Source organism: Crocodylus porosus, unplaced genomic scaffold (genome assembly GCF_001723895.1).
Source record: "Crocodylus porosus isolate Cpor-Errol unplaced genomic scaffold, CroPor_comp1, whole genome shotgun sequence".
NCBI classification, from domain to species: domain Eukaryota; kingdom Metazoa; phylum Chordata; order Crocodylia; family Crocodylidae; genus Crocodylus; species Crocodylus porosus.
Window position 1 is genome coordinate 854,109 of NW_017728906.1, and position 21,399 is coordinate 875,507.

A 21,399-nucleotide genomic window follows, 5' to 3' on the forward strand; every position below is an offset into this window, starting at 1 on the left:
CAGTCTGCCAGCCCTTTGGGCAGGGGGCTGGACTCCATGATCTCCCGAGGTCCCTTCCAGCCCTGATGTCTATGAAATCTATGAAACTATCCTGGGAGTGATTCAGCCTGATTGTTCCCAGGTTATTTTTCTACTGGAGCAGCCATTTTTACCCTGAGATAAAAAGCCTGACCATCTGTACACTTGTATTTCTCCTGGAATAGCTCTCCCAGGAGAAACTGAATATCTGTACAAGGCCAGGAAGTTCATATTTTGGCTTTTTGTGACTTGTACTGTGTGAACACAATACAGATAAATATAACAACTAGGAGGGGGGAAAAAGTTTGACTTTCTAGAACAAATTTACATATAAATTCAAAGGAACATAAGCCAGTGGATCAGCTGAAAAAGCAGTTTGAGTGAGTACTGCTTCATAGGAGAATGAGTTGGATGTGCAATGGGAACTGGGAGTCCATGAACAGATGGCATTTTTACAGAGACTCAGAAGGATGGAAGGAGGATTGATCCCCTTCCTCTTAGTGGGACCCTTGTAGCATACTTTCTCCAACCCAGACCATGGCTTTGGGAATGCAAATTTCTGGGGAAACCCAGCCAAAGAATGAAGGGAGTAAAAACACTTGCAAAAGCAGTTTAAACATGTGTCTGTGGGATACTGATGAGTCAAACTTCCTTCTACAGTTTTCAAACTGGACATTGTCTTCCTTGTGCTTTGGGTGTCCCCCCAACACCTTTCTACCTGGATTTTTTATCTGAACTCCATTTCATCTCTCTCCCAAAGTCCCTTTTTTCTCTTCTGTCATATATTCTTCACTTTCCACTATGTTCAGTTTTCCCCTCCTCTTTTTCTTGCCCCCTCCCAAATTTGGTTAAGACTAAAGGATCTAAACATTAAAATAATACCCCCAAAGCAGGGCAAACATGAAACTTCCAATACTGTGTCTCTGTTGGTGTGTTATATCTCTTTTCCTGTCTAGTGTCTATATTGATTACTTAAAAAGAGATCTCTTCCAGGCAGAGATCATCCCTCATCTTAAGTCTGCATTGTGTTTAGCATCATTGTTGACTGACTGACCGTGAGGTACTATTGTAATAATAAATAATAATAAATGAAAGACCAGAAACTGGTCTCTTTCCAGTTACGGGTCTACAATCAATTGCCTACAAAAGGTTGCATTCCAGTTGAGGGCAATTCCCTCCTCTGATAAAAATGGGTTTGGGCAGCACAGAATGAGTGAGAATATGGTTTTCTACTTCCAGGAACCAAGACGAAGTAAAGACTTAAACCCATGGAAATAAAGGGCCTGTAATTCCATATATCTCTTATGACCCCTTTCCCAAGCATGAATGGTTCTGTCAGGATCCAGGATGGTGTTTGTTATAACTCTACAGCTCTCTAGACAAGGGACAAGTTAAGTTAAAACTGCTTAAAGGCAGTTTCCATATTGAAATATCCAGCAGGTGGCAAAGCCAGAATAGCCACATCCCTATTCCACCCCTCTGACTCCATTTCTGCAACCCCACATGGGCTTCTCTGCATATCAGTTCTCCATGCAGGCAAGTTACTATATAGATGAACATGGCATCAGGATCTAGTAGGACTGCTCTAAAATACCTATGCAGGAGAACTTTTAGCCCCACTGAAAACTTCCAGGTTCTTCTGAATGAAAACTACATTTCAGTTTAAAGTTAACACACACAGTCATAACTTGTATTTCAGAATTTAAGCTAACTCCAATAAAACCATCCCAGACATGGTTGTAGGTGAAATGTTGTTAAATGCTATATCTATGGCAGTGGCTAATATTGTACACTTAAACCAGAAATCAGTGATAAAGGAAAGATTCTTCACAGAAAAACAAAACAAACAATTTTTGCCCAGTCTACACAGGTTATAGTGTGGCTGCTAGCATTTAATATTTGGAAATCAAAAAATAGTGATAAATCTATAGTATTACATAAAGCTGAGTATATATCTCACCTGTAAAAAATGGTTATTTTGGTTTTAATCTGTCATTCCATTTTAAATACAAGAGCCTATACAGAGCTGTTCCAAATTTGTTCCCCAGAGTCTGAACAACAATCAGTTTTCAGTCAACTGTGGAAGAACTGAGTCAAATGTCCTACTTGCCCAGTGACTGTTCTGTGACCAGCTCATAAATCACATTGTAGAGCAGTGTGTTAACCCGTATGTATACAGGCTAAGAGACAACTAATGATCATTCTGCATGTCTTTATTCCCCTTCTGGGCTTATGAAAAATCAACATTTTCAACAGCTGGAAAACGTAGTTCTAGTCTGACAGGCATCAGGAAATAGATAATAGGTGGCGAAACCAACACAGACATGAAAAGACCAAGAGTCACACAGTATGGTAGAGCAAAACTCACTGTGTACATGGATTCTAAAATAGTAAATACTATACATGTCATGTAAAAAAAACTGTGAACATAACATGTGTTTCACATTATGGATAACAGTAGGTGCACCTACACGTGAGTTTTATCATGGAGCTGGCTAATTAACTCCGCAGTAACATGTCACTATCTACATGTATTAGGGCACAGAAAATTAATTAACTCCACAGTAATTAGTTAGGGACAGTACTATTTTATGGCAGAGTACTTAACTCAGCCAAACTGTCTATGTAGATAGTGACACCTACACCTGGCATGAACTGTGCTGGAGTTTATCATGTTGCCTTAATGGCATGTGTAGATGCACCCTGTATGTCTTAGTCATAGACTAAAAGCACTATGAATTAATTCCAAAAAGAAAAAAAATCTGGCATAACACCTTTTAATCCAAAGGGACTTTAGAAATTTAAGCTTTAAAAACACAGAACACTCATGCTAGTACTATTTCACTTGATTCCAAAACATTCATGTCTACAGGGTGGAAAACATCAGCTGCTTAAGAAAACATGAAGAGCATAATCAAAATTTACGGCAGACAGTGACGAATATCACCAGTTGTATTTGAAAGAGGTTAGGAGATGAGTTCCACTTGTACACTTTCAGCAGCACAGTGCCTCCAAAAACCATGCAAGACTGATTTAATACAGTTCTAAAAGGAAGAGTGCCACCTGCTGAATCCCCAGCACAACCTCCTGGAGCCCGCAGGCATTGATAGGGATAGGAGTGGATGGGCCTCGAGAAGACAGATTGATTCACATCAACCCTGTTCAGCTTGTGAGAGATGGCAAAACCACAGGGCAAAGGGGTTTGGCTGCAGATGCCAACTTCAAAATTTACAATACTTTCCCTGTCTTCACATTAGAGAGGCTTTCACATTTTTTGCAAACACAGTGGACTGCCTTCTTCTTTTTCAGTTCCAGTTGCCGATATGTTTAGTGCTGCTGCACGTTTTTTCGACAGCTGCAGCATTCCGCCCGTAGGTGACTGCATTGGAAGGAAGCTCAAGCAATTCATGTATGAATGATGTAGAGAGTGCTCTGGATTCTTCAGGGTGAAGGAGGCCATGTAAGTGCAAGTTGATATCTGAGAAATGATTAAGTCCAGCTGAACAGGTTTTAAAACTTTCCCAACTCACCCACAGCCTCCTCAAAAGATACAAAAATCTGGAAGTACTACACCACCTGCAACAATAGATATCAAGCTAATCGGAGGGGAGTACTATACAAATGAGAGGACACTGTTTTAGGAAGGGTGTGACTACATTAGCTAAGCCAGCCTTGTAACTTTCTTACTAGCAACCCACCTGAAATCCAATAGCCAGGTGAAATGATTGAATTCACAATTCCTTCCCTACTTCCCTGGATCACTGATAAACCTTTCTCTTCACTTCCTTTGTGGCTGCCTGTTCCTATTCTGTTCTGAGCATCTCTTCAGAAGCCCGACAGGATTTGGGCTACTGCTGCTTCCAATTTTAGTGATGTTAGAGGCAACAGAAGGCATGGCTGTGGTGGCATAGGGCAATTCTGAAGCACCAATACCAGGAGGAGAGCTAACTAAAACTGCAGAAGGTAGCTTTTCTCAGTTGCCAGAAGACAAGAGGATGCCAAGGGGACAAGCCAGTGCTAGCAACAAGAGGGGCAGAAGGGCCCTAGGACCAGGCCAACGAAGAAAGAAAGAGGTTCTTCCAAGAGCAGAACTGCTGCTAGGGACAGGTGGCTGAACTAAAAATCTCATAACGACAGTTACACAACATGGCTTTTATGGCTGGAAGTCTACCAGTGAGTTTGCTGCTGAGATGACACACTAGTTTTCTGGCATTGGCAGCAAATGCTCACAGTTTTCGATCAAGCAGTCCAGGCTTCAGTTCCTGTTGCAATGCAGGGGCATCATGTTATACTACTTCCATACCTCAAAACTAGAGTACCTAGGGATCTGAAGGAGAAAGAATGTACACTGAGGTGTCAAAGTGATTGTTACTAGAGGTAGCCTTTGGGTCTTTATAAAAGTGTGTTGTCTTAACAGAGGCAAACAGCAATGCATATTACATATCTATTCTACCCAGGCACTACATGCTACAGTCTCAATTCCATTATTTGCCAATAAGTTTCAGTTGTAAATTTAGACCATTTATCCATTTACCTTGAGGTTTCCTTTTAATAGGTAAACTTCGCTTTTTGTTACAAGCCATTCAGGCACAAGCAAACTAGCACGAAACACCAGTTACTTCTACAGAGAAAGTCATTTAATTTTAAGAATCTCAGAGAACCAGAATGAATTAGTTGTAAACAAACACATTAGATGGTGACAGTTATTTTGCAGTGATATCAATGTTATCAGCAAGACAAATGATTTATGAAGATTGCTTTATAGACATTATAGCCAATATTTTTTTGGCTCATAAATTTTACCATTTTTCTCTCAATGCATGTCATCATGAATATGATCTAGTATTTACATTTAAGATATCACAAGGCATTTTTCTTGTGTTTCCCCATTAGCTTTAGCAATTGATTGTTTTATTGCATTTTAGGCAAATAAATTCACCACAGCAGAAAATGAGAGATGATAGAGAAATGTAATAATAAAGCCTTCTTTAGTAAGAGAAAAATATCTAGTGGTGATCATTTTTCTGATAACTTCTCACAAATGGTCTGCATTTATGCTGACAGACTGACAGAAATGCAATTCCTACCCATGAGGGAAATGATACTGTTTCTAAGTTTTGGAGTTAAAAGGAAATATGGGAAGTTGGAACATATGCAATACTAGTTCTAAATAAAATCTTTATTTAGGCCTTAGAATAGTAGCTGAAACTTGCTGGTGTTTGAAACCACAGAAAAATGATATCCAACTTGCAACAACCTACTACACAAATAGCACAATGATTGATTACATAACTAATTAAAGAAGACGGTTGTTCAATATTTTATCCCCAACCTGAAAAAGGATATTGCACTTACTGCACCCTTCTTTGTTGTTGCTGTTGTTGTTGAAGTATTACTACAATTAATTTGGAGTGCCAGAGAATAGAATGAAGAAGATTAATGTTAACAAAAGTAGCAAACCTTGCTATAGAAAGAACTATTCTGCTTGTAATTATAGATTTCATAGATTTCATAGACATCAGGGCTGGAAGGGACAGGATGTTCCTTCATGAGGTCAGCATTTATGGAGGGTAGGGGATCCCCATCACCCGGATCTCCCTGTCCCATAGCAGGCATGGGCATCCCGTGTGACTGATGAAAGACTGACGCAAAGTACCTATTTAATAGGTTGGCTTTTTCCTGGGCGTCAGTTGTCAGTTGCCCCATCTGGTTTAGCAGGGGTCCAACGTTGCCCTTGCTTTTCCTCCGGCTCCCCACATATCTGAAAAAGGACTTTTTGTTGTCCTTGATGCTTGAAGCTAGTTGGAGTTCAGTTGCAGCCTTGGCTTTCCTGATTTGCAGAATAATTCCCCTTGGAGGGGAATCCCGTCCTCCATCCTTTGTAGGCTTTCCTTTTTAGCCACAGGAGGTCCGCTAGGTCTCTGGAGAGCCAGGAGGGCTGCTGTGCCTTCTTGCTGCCTTTCCTCCGTGTTGGAATAGACTTAGCTTGTGCATTGAGGATCGCTTCCTTGAGAAGCAACCACTCTTCTTGAACTCCAATTAGAATGTTTTCGATTACCTTACAGAAAGTTATCAAAATCTCTGAAAAGCTGACAGAAGATAAACATTAGCACCATCATCTAAAAGTGTAAAGGAACACTTAGGTTAAAATTTGAATTTAATATAACAGTCAATTAATTATGACAATTTTTGCATTTTTCATTCACATTTTAATGAGTCCTTTCTTTTTAAATAAAAGTAAGTCACTCTTTAGACCTGGGAAAATACTGCACAAGTATGTATGAATTTCAAAAAAAATATTTTTGAACTATTAGTCACCCTCTCAATTTTTTTTCCCCACTCAGCTTCATCTAAAATAAGAAAGTTATTTTGAATTTTTTTATTTAAAAAACAACTAAAGGTAAGAAATCAAAGCCAACTAAGGTAGACAGAAGTTAAATCCAGCCCCCCTGCTTCTATTCTAAGGCTATGAATATGCATCTGATATGCAAAATCTAGGCACAAAAGAAATTCCTCAAAAAATCCAGACCCAGACAAACAAAACACAACACATGCACCACCATTTTCATCTGCATTCTACACTTGGAGCTCCAAAACTTAAGTGTCTATGAAGAGGAAGAAAACTACAGAATTATAAACCTGGAATTTTACTTGAGCTATGTGCTAGCAAAATGAAGCAGACAGTCTGAAAAAGTTTCCACTTTGCAAACTGAGCCATGACTGCAATCATTTAAATGAATGCTATTTTGTTTATTTAGAAATAGAGAAAATGTAAATGTATCATAGAATTACAAAACAAAATTCTTCACCTTAAGGGTATTAGACATTAAACAAAACAGTGTGCTAATACTGAGAAAGAAGTTTCATTCCAAAGGAATGACACTTTACATACTTTTATAGTCACAAGAAATATATATATAAAAGGGTCTACCTGATTAAACAGAAGTTTTAAAATTTATACTCAATTTAACTATTTATCTATCTATCTAGATAGCTAGCTAGATATCTCGCTTTATATATCTATATCTATATCTATATCTAGATGATATATCTATATCTAGATATAGATATAGATATAAGAGAAGGGTATAAATTCATTGGGTATACATTCATACCCGATCTATAGATCTATATAGCTACAGAGATATAAATTGGGTATGAATTTTAAAATGTCTCTAATTTAATTAGGTAGATGCTCTTCCTTTTTGGAAGAAGATCAAGTATGCAAATACTCTATCTTAGATATAGATCAGACATCAAATTTCGAAGTTACCTAGAATCCTGAGATATAAAATACCAAAAATAAAAAAAAAGATTTTTTCAATCAGCTATTCAGCATAAGAAACATTTAGACAGTGATTTACAAAACTAGAAAGTTATGTGGTTATTTCTGACATGCAGTTGTCAAAATATTCTGCTTGCATTTCAAGCACTGCTTGCACAAATCCTGAAATCTATGAGGATGATCTACAATATATACAGTTGGTAGGAGACCAGGCCTCAGACGTAACATCAATAATCTTGGTATTCAATAAAATGAGTTATCTTTAACTAGAGCCAATTAATTTCTACTACTATTGAACAGGAAAATGCACTGTTTTAGGAAGTAAAGCATATGCTTCCATTTTGTAGCAGTATTTAAATATTTAAAATATATAAAAAGGAGATATTTTCTATTTTAATCTTAAGTTTTATGTAAGTGCTCTTTCTATAACTCTGTTTAATCTTTAAGTCCTTTATAAACATATAATGAAAACCTACACAATTAATGCATTGGGCTATATCCCCATTTCAGACAGGGGGAAAACCAAAGGCTGACAAGATAAAACATTTTCAAAGATGATTTGCCACCATGTAGTCAGTTAACTTTAAAGGTGTAGTAAAGATGATTATTTATGAATATATATAGATAAAAGAATGTAGATGAATATATATTTTCATCTGTAACTGCTTTAGAAGCTAAGGAACCAATTTCAATCATCTCTGCTTTCAAGAATCTCTATCATCGTTTTGTGCACCTAGATGTCACAAGCACTTAGGTCATTTTTTGATGCCAGCACTAGTTCTACAATGCACCTTAGTGGATATCCCTTCTCCAAGTGTTTTTTGTTAACAGCCATTTTACTAAGGCTTTCTGTAACATAGACAAGTTCAACTAGGAAGATTTCCTTTCACCTCACCGAGTCATGAATGACATCCAAAAGCATATTTTATAGAGATTCAGACCCGCTCTTTCTCAAATCCCATGAAGAAGGCCAGAAACTGTACAAGGTGCCAAGTATGTCAGCAAAAGACAGGAAGCAGAACAGGTTTAGTGTGGGCTTTCATTTTCCGAGTTTGGACTTCAGTGCAATAGAAATGTCGTTATAAGATGTGAAGAAAATATATCGTCTTTTCATGGTATTTTTATAAAAGGGGGAAAACCACATAAATAGTCTTCTTTATTCTGGCCTGCTTTGGCACAGCCCAGTTAAGCACATGCTTAATTTAAATCACACGCTTTTAAACAGAAGGAAATCAATGGGATTATCGCATGTGCTTACATGTTTAGTTAAGCAGAGGCATAGCAGTGCAGCTTTGCACTCAAAGCAGCTACACAGTATGTGAGGCAGTACTCCTGCTGCACCAACAGCAGAAGCACAATCAGCTGCTGTTGTGGCAATAATTGCTCTGCGCCCAAGGTAGCACCTGGGACTATAAACCTGTCCCCTCCCCTGTTGGCCAGTTATGCTACTACAGTTAAGCACTACAGGCAGTCCTCAGACTTACAACACGATTGGTTCCTGAAAACCACGTCTTAAGTTGAAACCTAACTTGGAACCAATTTTCTCTTAAGAAACAATGTTATAAATGGGGGATTTGTTCCTGAACCAAGGCCCGATACCCTATTTTCACTAAAAATACCCCAGAATTTTGTAATCAATCAATTATAGAGTAATATAATAGAGTAATATAGCTACATTGATGTATTTATATTGTAAATAGCAATCATATTGATTTGGAAGGACGTCTTTGAGATGACTTTCCTGGACGTTTTGAAGGGCTCTTGGTTGAACTTCTTGAAGGTTCTTGGCTGGAGTCTTCTCAGGAGTCTTGGCTGCAGGTTGTTCTGGAGTTTTGTCTGCTTTTTTTAAGAAAGTGTTGAAGGAAGTTTGGACAGATGTTCTCCAGGGAGATGAGTGACGCAGCCAACTTGTTCGCTGGCATGACTTTGCATTGGATCAAGTGTTGTAAAGTCGAAACCAATGTCATAAAGTTAAAACACAGTGTCAATTTATAAACATTGTACGTGTGAAATGCTGTAACTTGAAACATTGTAAGTCGAGGACTGCCTGTACTTAAAAACTTTGCTGAATGACGGCTTCATGGGGGCCTCATGAGAGTCGACGTTAAAGATGAGTGTAGGACTCCTAGCACAAATAAAGCTTGTAGGACCCAGCACTAAATTTCTCTCTGTGAATTTTTTTTGAGTTTGGGGCCTCCTAGTCTCCTGTGCATGTACTGTAACCCCTCTAGGCAAAAAAACCAAAAACCAAAACAAAACAAAAGGTTATGGGAGGTAATGTAATCCAGGGACATGAGAACGAGGATAGATGTTGGGTAGCTGTGAGTTCTAATCTTGACTTCAGCGAAGATCTGTTGTGCCTCTTTGGGTAAATCACTAAACTTCATCTTCCTTTATTTTCTCACCTGGAAAAACAGCAGCTACAACTGCTTAGCACACAAAGCTGTTCTATGCATCCACTAGTGTCTGTCAAGGGCTTTACAGATTTAGAAACACTGCTTTGTGGAATGGTGGGAACAACATCTAATGCAATGTTTCTCAACCTTTTTATATTCAAAGCACCCTTGGAAATGACTATGGAAAAATATTGGAGAAAGTCTTCTTTGGCAAAGAACTCAGAAAGACCACATTAGGTCAGAACATTTTTAACACTACGGATTCCTGTTTGAAATCTCTGGGTGCCTATACACATGCAGCAAGGCTGCTCTGATTCACTCTAATTACAGCACATCAGAGCAGATTTGATTAATCGAGTCTGCTGGAGCATGGTAATTATCACACTCCAGTACACTCCAGTGTCATGTGTATCTGCATCCCCATGCTGAAAAATGGTGGTGGGGCACTAAAGCTCATTCAATGAACTTTTGTTAAAGTGCTGCCGCTGCCATTTTTCAGCATGGGAATGCTGATACACATGATACTCCAGGAGCTTTAGTTAAAGTACCCTCCCCATACTCCCCAGAGCACATCTATAAACAACCTCTGGGTTTATCTTGTGAATCATGTTTGCGCACCCTGGTTGAGAATCACTTATTTAGAGTGACAAAATATTTTATCCTATTGAAAAATCTGAAGGAAACTTAGCTCTATATTTAGGGTTTGAATCCTGCTCCCATTTTAAATCAACAGAAAAATGCCTATTTGCTGTATTGGAGCAAGAATAAAAAATATTCCAGAAGCAGCACAAATTGTACTTCTTCTTCTCCAACTTCCTTGAGATATGCAGCTGCCTTCATACACAGGACTATGAGACTGAAAACAAAAGCAAGGAGGAGACAGAAACACTTATCTCAAAATTTTCAAAATCAATTGCTTAAAAGTCTGGTACTTGGATCTACAGCCAGAGAGGAAAGGTCAGAGGAAAATAGGATGAAAATATTTTGTCACTCTAGATCAGTGATTCACAACCTGGGGTATTGCACAATGTTAGCACAATGTCTCATAATGTGTGCAAAAATAATGAACATCTATAACTATCCAGTTAGTGTGGAGCTAGACCAAAGCGGCCTTATGGTTGAATAAGCTACCTCCAGATGTAAAGCAATTCATCCAGCCTTTGAAATTTTTGCCTATACAGGAAGTCCTTGACTTACAACGTTTCCAGTTACAACATTTCACACTTACAAGGTTTATAAATTGACACCCTGTTTCAACTTTCTGATGCCAGTTTTGATTTACAATGCTTGATCTGATGGGACGCCATGCCAGTGAACAAGTTTGCGTTGTCACTCATCTCCCTGGAAATTCCAAATTTCCTTAGACACTTTCTTTAAGAAAGCAGACAAGACTTCAGAAAAACTTGCAGCCAAGACTCCTGAGAAGACTCCAGTCAAGAACCCTTCAAAAGGTCCAGCCAAGAACCCTACGAAAAGCCCAGCAAAGTCACCTCAAAGATGTCCTTCCAAATGAGTATGATTGCTATTTACAATATAAATACATTAATGTAGCTATATTACTCATCTATAATTGATTGAGTACAAAATTCTGGGATATTTTTGGTGAAAATAGGGTATCGGGCCTTGGTTCAGGAACCAATCCCCCATTTATAACCTTGTTTCTTATGAGAAAATTGGTTCCAAGTTACAACATTTCAACTCAAGACGCGGTTTTCAGGAACCAATTGTGTCGTAAGTCCCAGGACTGCCCGTACTTTGTTAATGTTGTTCATAACCAAGGCAGTTGATCTATGAATAGGTATGATTTATTGGAAATAAATGCAAAGAATGGCTGTTTACTAACAGAAAGACAAAATAAACACACAGTTTCCCTATTTCTGGTAACCACAGCAAAGATAAACAAATTCCAGCAGCAAATAAATGTAAGATAGATCAGTCCATCTCCTAATCAGAATGTGGGCAAAAGGTTGCATTTCATATTACCAGTTGTGTGTCATGAAGATGCATTAAATTTGACCAAAGAACATGAAACTAGGGTCAGAGCCTAGTCATCTTAGTCATCCAAGATATCATGTTGAAACGAACATGAATATTCACGTGAATATGCAGAGTAGGAATCAGGCTCTACTCTTTGTCCTGTATGAATTATCCATCACATTAGTATTGTATGTTACTGAAGTGACTTGCCTTCTCCTCCCAACCCCCACATCTGTGCTGCTATAATTTACGTGAATTGCAGTTAATGATCACTTGTGTTATGCTTAATCAGCATATCAATAATATCCTCTGCAAAGACTAAGTAGTTCTTCTTTTTTTTCCTTTTAATGAAACCTATAGAAATGGAACTGGTATTTGACTGATTGACAGCACAAAAGGTTGCATATGCAGGTGCTAGCGATGGTACTAAGGAATAGGGGTTTTGTGGCTGCTGCCAATCATGTTCAAGGATAAGCAAATCCAACTATTACATTTCTAATTCAGTTGCTTTGCTTTCTGGAGGGGCTGATGCTTTGTCTTTAACTGTTTTCAATGAGCTTGACCAGCTTAGTGTTACTGATGCCAAAATTGTGGATGTGTGGGATGGTTCAAGGAGTGATCACATTTTTACAGGGTGATATTATCAACCAGGGGCTAAAACACTGCCATCAGAGAATTATTATGTGGGACACAGAAATGTCTGAATACCAATGAGCTATAAATCTTAACATGAATATTCAGGAATTTCTGAAAGCTGCTATTATATATCCCCTCCAGAAAGTCAAATCAGATTTTTAGAATGAGACGTATTACAGAATACTGAGCATGACAACCGAGGCTTGTCATTTTTTTTAGAATCAACTGTCAACAGCTCAGCTAGCATGATTAACCTAGAAAAAGTTTTAGACATTGTTTGATAAATCACTAGAAGATTTCATTTAATTTTAATTTTATTTTATTTAAATGTATATTTTATTAGTCATCCTCCTCAGCATACTGGCATTTGCAGCTTCTGAGAATACTGCTGGATCTTGGAAAAGAGTTGGCACAATACCAACAGTCTCATTTATGAATCACAGCCTCAAGTGTAGCTCTATTAGCTTTACCTTGTAAATCACCAATGCGCTATTAGCAATGTTTCAATATGACGTGACATCTTTATTATAATGTTTTCCACTGAAGTTTAAGTTAATAATTTTAGTTAGCTTGAAGACAGATGCAGCCGTATTTACAGGTTTTAATTAATATAGTATAAATAAAGTGCTATGTAAAAGGCGTTTCTCTTTTCCACGGTTATTTGACTTCTCTTCTAAATCACTTTTATGGTACAATGCATGCTAAATAGGAAAAAAGGTGGTCGGTCTAATGAAAAGATATGACATCTACCCAAAGAACCTTGCCTGACTATGCCCTTAGACCAACACGGCTACAGCCAAAACCCCATGCTAAATAGGATACTTTTTACTTCTTCTCTTGTTTTCTATTGACGTTTCAATTTTTATACACAAAACTTCAGCACACTTAGGAAAATAGTTTCCGATCTGGTTCTCTTACACACACAAAGAAACAAGACACAAATGAATTTACTACCTTGTGACTTCAGCCTAAGGATTTTATTATCTTGTAAGCACATCAGTACAATTCAATGATTTACCTCAGCTTTATTCCCCATGGATATTACGATAGGAAGGAACAGCACACGTAAGAAAAGCTTGGGCAGACTTACCAAAACCAATACTGACTTGCAAAAACTAATAAAAATGCTCTGAGAGATCTGGGGGTGCTTTTATAGTGGAAGGGAACCTAGCAAGTTTGTTTTTCTTACAGCCCCCAGCATGTCCTATATCATTCCCCTGCCAGCTGCTTCGCCTCTTGCTGCTTTAGGTATCTGAGACAGGAGGGATACAGCTGCAGGAAGATCAGAGCAGCACAGGAGACCAAGTGACTGCCAAAAGAACAAAAAGTGCCTTTGTAAAACAAAACACAAAATAGACAGCTAAAAACTGATGAGCTAGGAAATTTCTGGGGAATCCCTCTCTGGATACCCAACTCAACAAGGTTTCTCACTGGAAAGTCTATGGGAACAGCCATAGGATATATATGGATTCTAACATCCAACTTCCCACTTATTTCTATGAGACTTGGAACCATTTTTGAAGGCTTTTTCTGAAGAGACAAAAGAGAGATGCTCTCTGTATAAACATTATAAAATATATTAATACTGTAACAGAAGTGAATAGTTTCAAAACATTTGTTACTTACAAAGCAGGCTCCACCCATTATTTACTAACTGAATCTTTTGAGAGAGATACCCATGCTGTAAGCAATGTACAGAGAAAGACTAAGAGCAGACAAGTTAGTAGACTTGAAGATAAAGAAGGGGTCACATTAACTCTCACAACTAGAGCTCTAAAATTCACAATTTCCAAGCCTACAATAAGACCAGGAGCCAGCTTGTCACAAGGAAATCAGTGCACACAACCAGAGCCAGCAATTTTTTCCAACGAGTGCATCTACACTTTTAGGAACCTAAATATAATGACTACATTTTCACTTATCCAAGCCATCCTGTGAGGAACTCACTATATTGAGTAGGTAAAAATGTAATACTTTAGATGAATATTAAACATATGATTTAAAAAAAAAAAAAAACACCCCTTGTCATTACTATTTTGAAACCTAACTATTCTCTGCAGGCACAGTTTTGTTTCACAGATGTACAATGTCATAACCCAAAATCCTTCAAGCAAATTCTGGATGGGGAAAAGTGCAGAAATCGCACAAAAATTATGATTCATGAGGACTTACTGCAAGATGGGAAAGATTTTCTGAAGAGTTTAGCCTTCAAGAACAGGTCCTATTTAGGTGCCTAACTACCTGGTTGGTGGCCAGAATCTTTTCATGAGTACTCAGTGCCTGGCAACTCCAATAGAGAAGGTTGAGTCATGACAGAATACATCCATAAAACAAAACAGACTAAGAAGTTGACAAATGATCGATTTTAGTATGATTATTTTAAAATGTTTTTAATTACGTGCTAGACCACTGAAATCTGAGATTGCACATGCTAACACCTTCTGACCTGCTCGATACCATGCTAACCACTTTCAGTCATCCTACACCCACGTAAATACCAGAGCCCTGACTCAAATCATACTACCAACCATTCCAGAAAAAATGATGAATCGTAGTGAATGTGATAATCTAGAAGATTTGGCATTCCATCAATTGCAAGCTGTGGTAGGAAGAAAACCAGACAAAAGTTGAGTGAACCATCAGCATGTATGATATGAAGCAGCCACAATAAGGAGGAGGTAAAATTACCTTAGATTTTGTGATCTTATTTCTCAGTGAGCTAATGCAAACTTGCACTTAAGCAATTTAGACCTAATTTTCCTCAAGACTATGATCCGGAAGGAAAAGAAAAGCCGAGAACTGCATTCTGAATTTTAAAAAATGATATTGCTGAACTTACTGTGAGATGGACAAAGGCCTCAGATACATGAACGCAGCTCAAAATGAAAATAGGATTAATCTCCATCAAATTCAAGCACTGAAATTCTCTCCCAAACTATCATCATATTCAAACAGCAGTCACAAAAGAAGAAAAAAAAGTTGTTTTGGCCATCATTTTCCTGCCCGATCTTCAATGGAAAGTAGCTGGGGCCAAAGATGAAAAGGAATCTTTTAGTATGGCCTGAAAGAGAACGGCCAGGGGTGATGGGATGAAATGGAGACAGGAGAGGAGAAAACATTTAACAGAGGATGGAAGCAAACTTTCCTACTGGTAGATATATTAAGCTGTGGAATTCTTTCCCAATGGGAGACAAAAAGCAGGAATATTTTCTCTAACTGTGACCATACAAAAAACTAGATAAAAAATGTACTGGTGGGAACAATTCTGCATCGTCAAATAGTAGCAGTGGAGTACTGTTTTAGTCTAACCAGTACTTATCAAATATGTCATTTCTCCATCCATAATTGTTATAGCAGATAGAAAAGAGATAAATAGCTGTTTCACTAAAAAAAAGTATTTCATATGGTCATATTACACACACATTTCTTGCTTGTAAGATAAGTTACCTTTTTAATAAGTTTAAACACTAGAAGCACAGAATTCTGGAACTAGATTCTTTCACAGACCCAAATAAGAAAGTCAGTTTTATTTCCTGCAGATAAAAGTTGCAAACATACCAAGAAAAAAAAATCCATAACAAAATTAACCAGACATTTTCCTTTCTTAATGAAGTGGTCACTGACAACAGATCACCAGAAAGGCACAAAACAGATATTTTAACATCTGTTGAAAACCCGTTTACACATTTTCCTATTACTTTCATCTGAGTGAATCATAAAATAGTGTTAGAGCATGATTCTACCCTATGTTGTAGAAATATACATACAGTTGAAAAGCTGGGAAGGATCTTTGCAGATAATTTGCATAAAATGGGAAGTCCCTCCCCTTTCATTCTTTCTAATCAGGATGATCTCACTAGGGGATTACATGCAGCATGGTCTATTTTCTAATGAAAAGGTACCAGAGTAATATAGCACAAACCATAAATTTCAACTTTAGAATAGACTGTTTTTGATGCTCCAAAGATCCACAGCTATTGCACAGTATTCTCTGAAGAGGAAACAATGGTTAAATAGCACATTGATCTGTAGCAGCACTTTTCCATTTCACAGTCTAGTGAACTCACCCCATGTGATGGGTAGGAGATCCAGCCCAGCTCCCCTTGAATTGCTTTTGAATCCAGCAGATTAACTACAAAAAGAAGACAAAATGAAGAGGAATGAGTTTAATTTGCCTTTGTCCAGTTAACCTTAGTTATCCCCGAACTCAAAGATTTGTGTTTATTTGGGGTACTTGCAAAACAGTCAATTTGTTCAGGTGGTCTGGAAATTTGCTACAAAAAACAGACAAATGAAAAAGGATCAACATGTTTATATTAAAAAGTCAAAAGTACAGAGGAGCGAAAACTTTTAGAAACAAAAGTATTGGCAAAAATAAGCAATGGATCTATGTCCAAATTAATTACAGCAGGGGTTGGCAATGAAGCACTTCCATCATCTGCACAAACTGCCCTGTTCTTCCCTCAGATGCCTGAAATTTAGGTCATTTAATTTAACCAGATAGGTGGATACTTAAAATCATTATTGGATTAAATGCTTTGCACATACCACTTTTAATACAAAAATAAAAAATGTCGACTGAAGCCTTAATCCTTTCTACTTTCTGAACTAATGTATTCCCTAATTCACGCTGGACTCATGGGGTATTTCCTAAATTGCCTTAGGTAAAACATTTAATAAACAGATGCTTTAACTTCAAGAAAAAACACCTCTTAAAGATTCTGCTGCTGCAAAGCTAACCTCAACAGTCTTCTATTTTTAAAAATGATCTATTATCAGAGTGCAGATTTATTTGGAAACAGTTTGAAATTTTAATTCTCTACTCAATTAATTGACAGTTTTGTTAAAGTCTTATTTTAAAGAAGACAGCTTCAAATAAAAACCATATTTCTGACGCTGCTTTTTACAAACACAAAAATAATTTCATTAACTCATCATGAACATTTAATTAGATTCTAAAAGCAACTGATCCATAAACTACCCATTTATTATCATAAGCCAGAAAAAGTGAATCAGTATACACTAACAACCGCAAGGAACATATATGAGTACAAGTTAATAAGAAATCATTAAGAGACAACACAACAGCCTTGATTTCCATCAATACATAGATCCAAGCACCTCCAATATTTGCATCTTGTAATTTCTTTTAACTATGGAAATTACTGATAATGAAAAAAAGCCAGAAATCTCATTTCACATATGAGGACATTTTAACATCTCAATATGATGGATCTACCAGAAATAAGTGCAACAATCTAGGCATTTCTGTCAAGGGTTCTTCTGTTTGTAAGCCTGAAGGGTTGTCACTGTTCCGAGGACCAGATGGTGTGAATATTGGTGCTCAGAGAAAAGAAAAGAATGGGACTAGGAGGAAAAAGCATGTAAAATTGTCCATAAATCTGTTAAGTAGTGTGCCATTTGTATTAATTTTGGCATCCTCCTTGACTTGCTATTTAATTTTTGCCGTCGTTAGGAAAATAAAGCTATTAAGATCCCCCTTCTCCCCTTTTTTTTTTTTTTAAACCGGAGTGGGGAGGTGAGGGGGTGGTGAAAGGCAGACACACAACATCAGAGAGAGAGAGAACAGAGAATGCATCATGATAAAAAGAAAAATAAATATATTTTCACATTTGTGTTATTTCACAATGAATGACTTATTCTCCAGTCTGTGGAATGAAAAACACTTCTCCCTTAAAGTTATGCCCCCACTTTATAAAAAATGGGACCATGAATTACTTCTTTTTTTCCCCAAATCAGGGAGTTGTAATGGTGAGTGCAACACTAAGAAGAAAATTGCTATTAATATCCCTAATGTAGAGCAGGGTAGTACCTTAGAGACTGGTTCAGAGGGGCACGAGTTTTCACAGGCAACAACCTACTTTCTCAGATGTGGCTGTTGCCTAGGAAAGCACATTCAGAATCCCTTTTGTATGTCTGATGAAGTAGATTGCTGTCTACAAAACCTCATGCCTCCAAACCTGTTGGTCTCTAAGGTTCCAGCCACCCTGGCCCATCTTTTGCCTGATTTCAGACTAACTCGTTAACCGCCTCTCCGGCATCACTAACATATCATAGTTTAGTCAAAGTGCTGAATCCAGTATAGCTGGGATGAAACTGTATAACAGTAAAACCAGGGCATGTTAAGGCTTTAAGTGGGTTGACAGAGCCTTGGACAAGTAACTTTGGAGTGAGTTTTGTCAAGTCAAACTTCACATTTCCACAATTCAATGGCAATTGGCAAAAGTGTTTTTATTTCTCAACTCTCACGAAAAGGATAGTAAATCCTCTGGACTCTAAAACATTCTGAGTTAAGGTTCCTTCAATGCTTTCTACTGGACCTATTCTTTTTTCCATACATTATTTAACTAATCACTGAAAATTATGCTTTCTACCCTACTGGTCAGGAACTTCTTTACAGATACGTAGTATCCCCTTGTTTGATACTCACTGTGTGAACCTTAGTGTTTATACCCAGGGTCCTGATGTGGCCCAGTACCTTTACATAAATAAATATAGGCCGTTCTCTTGCAGTTTCCTCTCACCATTAGGTGTATAGCACCAGTGTTCATATGTAACAATGCCAATTGGAAGGAACAAAAAAAGTTACAGAACAGCAGCAACCCTGTAATTTAGACTTAAAAATAGCAACCAAATCAGCTAACGGCAAAGGCAGGAAAATTCCTCTTAACAGAAGAGAGGTGCTGAAAAATCACAATCACAACCTGGTTCTGATCCAAAGCAGTCCCTTTCATAGCACAAAGACTGAATGCAAGATCATAGTCTGACCTACAATTTTCTTGGTTCTCCTCTCTGATCATTTTGTATGTATCTTATATATGTTTCACTAGCATTTGGAAATACTTATTTACTCATAAATTCAGGAAGGTGGGAGATGTTCTCTAGGATAATTTTGTGATGAACTGATTCATCAGGTAGCCATCTACTGTTCAGTCTTATACTTTTCCCATCAATTTTCATTGACGCCAAAAGGGAAAGGGACTAACAGGCCAAGTGCCCCTCTGGTCAAATAAGATCAGAAGCCTCATGTTCTTCTACTTACAATAAGACCTTCATTGACACCAGTTTTTTATTCTGCCTTTCTGTCAAATAGCGAGAGATAGGTCAAGATATATTTGTCTGTATGACAAAATGCAATGCTGTAAAGAGATACATCAGCTCACTCTGAACAAAACCTTCCAGCAGATCTGAATAACTAAGGCAAAGTGCTGCCACCTTGTTTTATACTGGTCCGGTTCCTGACCTAACCCAGATACCTCTGCACAACACTGTACATATTCATATATGAGAGAGCACTAGTAGAAAATGCTCAAAGGAAACACTGCTTATGGACATTGACAATCTTTGTAAAGACATCCTATCCTTTGTTCAGGACCTTCCTCCATGGTCTAATGGGATTCGTTTTAGAAGCTAGCATATTTTAGACTGATTTCCATTGTGCGGTTAATTGTGATGCTCAAAAGTTCAGGTTCGCAAGAATCGAACTCAAAATTGAAAACAGCATTTTTTTTTTTACTTAGAAAAAAAAGTTTAAAGGGTGGGTTTTTTATCTCCTCCTTCCAGAAAAAGTGCCAATTTTTTAACAGTTTGTTGTTGTTGTTCACATGTTGCTCATTGGAAAAAGGCTCATGAGATATACAAGTAATTTTTTCCTTAGGTTTAGCAGAGGGAAAACCACACAGTATTCTCTCAGGTACCTCAATACATAGCAAACAGTACAACTAGACTTCATTAGGCTGTAACAGTCACAGTGTGGAGCACAAAACATGAAAGAAAGGATTGATAAAACTGGATGTTGTGTGTCTCATGGTCTATCATGTTAAAAATCTGGAGTAAAAAGAAAAAAAACCCAATCCCTTACATCAAATGAAATGATAAAGATTGAAATAAAAACTGGATTAGATATTTGTGGCCTAAATCTTTTTGTAAGGATTAGAAATAATAAATAAGTAATGGTAGATTACAAAATCCACTGTCCCATATAACAAAATAACTCCAAAGGATTTCATGAGCTGTGATGCATATACTGGAACGTATTAAGAGCCAATGCATTTGGTGATGGGTGGATCCAGGATTGCAGTTATGGCCACACTCTCTTCGAGGGCTGGGAACAGGGGAAGGGAAGACAGCTCTTTGCACGAGTGCCACAAGAGTTGAAGGAGATGTGACCTCATCTCCTTGCTGTGATCGTGGATGCCAGCGAGTTCCACACGTGCTGTGAGCTCTGAGCTCACCAACACAGGGTCTGCCCAGACTTCCTGTTTTCAAGCAACACTGGAGCCTGCTGCTAGCCACTTTCTCGATCTCTCTCACCTCCCCTTACTAAAATCAGAGCAGGGAAAGGGGGAGAGAGGATGAGCAATGGTAGCATAGAGCCTCCAGAATTGAGTGAAAGCAGAGGCTTCACACCACTGGTCACTTTGCCCCTCCTTTCCCTTGCTGCTGAGGGGAAGAGAGGTGGAAAGAGTGAAGAGCAGCAGGCTCCAGTGACGCTTGAAAGCAGTGACTGTGGGCAAAGCCTGCATCAATTGGTGCTGAGCTCACAGAGCTCACAGCATGTGTGGAGCTCCTAGCAGAAGTGGGTGAGCTCTGACAACTTACTTCCCATATAGCAAACCACCAAAGGAGGGGGTTGCAACCACCCCTGGGTTCCCTCTGTTTGCTTTCCAACCTTGACCTGAGCAACAAATACACAGCCATGTCAGCAGCTGGTGCGTATCATGCTAACCCAACAGGACTTTTCAATATATACAATTAAAAGTGAATTAAAACCAAAATATGCCAATATTTTACTACATTTTATAAAATGTGTAAGTAATATGAAATAGGGTAAACACTAAACATTTGTTTTAAAAAGAAGAGACGATGAAAGATCTAGAACTAATATATGTACAGCATGCATTTCCTAAGAAGTTTTTATATATAGGCATACTGTTAGAAAACTTGGGCACACCTCCAGTGATTTAAGCAGTCACAACTAATCTCTAGGCATAGCCTGATTTTCAGAGGTGTTGAGGACTAACAAGCCTCACTGATTTCAGTGAGATCAAGTCATTTGACCTTCAC

General features: G+C 38.0%; 1 protein-coding gene across 2 annotated transcripts in view; it reads right to left on the minus strand.

Moving 5' to 3' along the window:
* Nucleotides 1-21,399, minus strand: part of EPHA3 (EPH receptor A3) — a 367,059-nt gene that overhangs the window by 329,827 nt on the left and 15,833 nt on the right. For both annotated transcript variants that reach the window (XM_019528572.1, XM_019528571.1), the window contains exon 2: nt 16,380-16,444. In XM_019528572.1, coding sequence (XP_019384117.1) covers nt 16,380-16,444 — 65 coding nt within the window. The remainder of the gene's footprint in view (nt 1-16,379; nt 16,445-21,399) is intronic.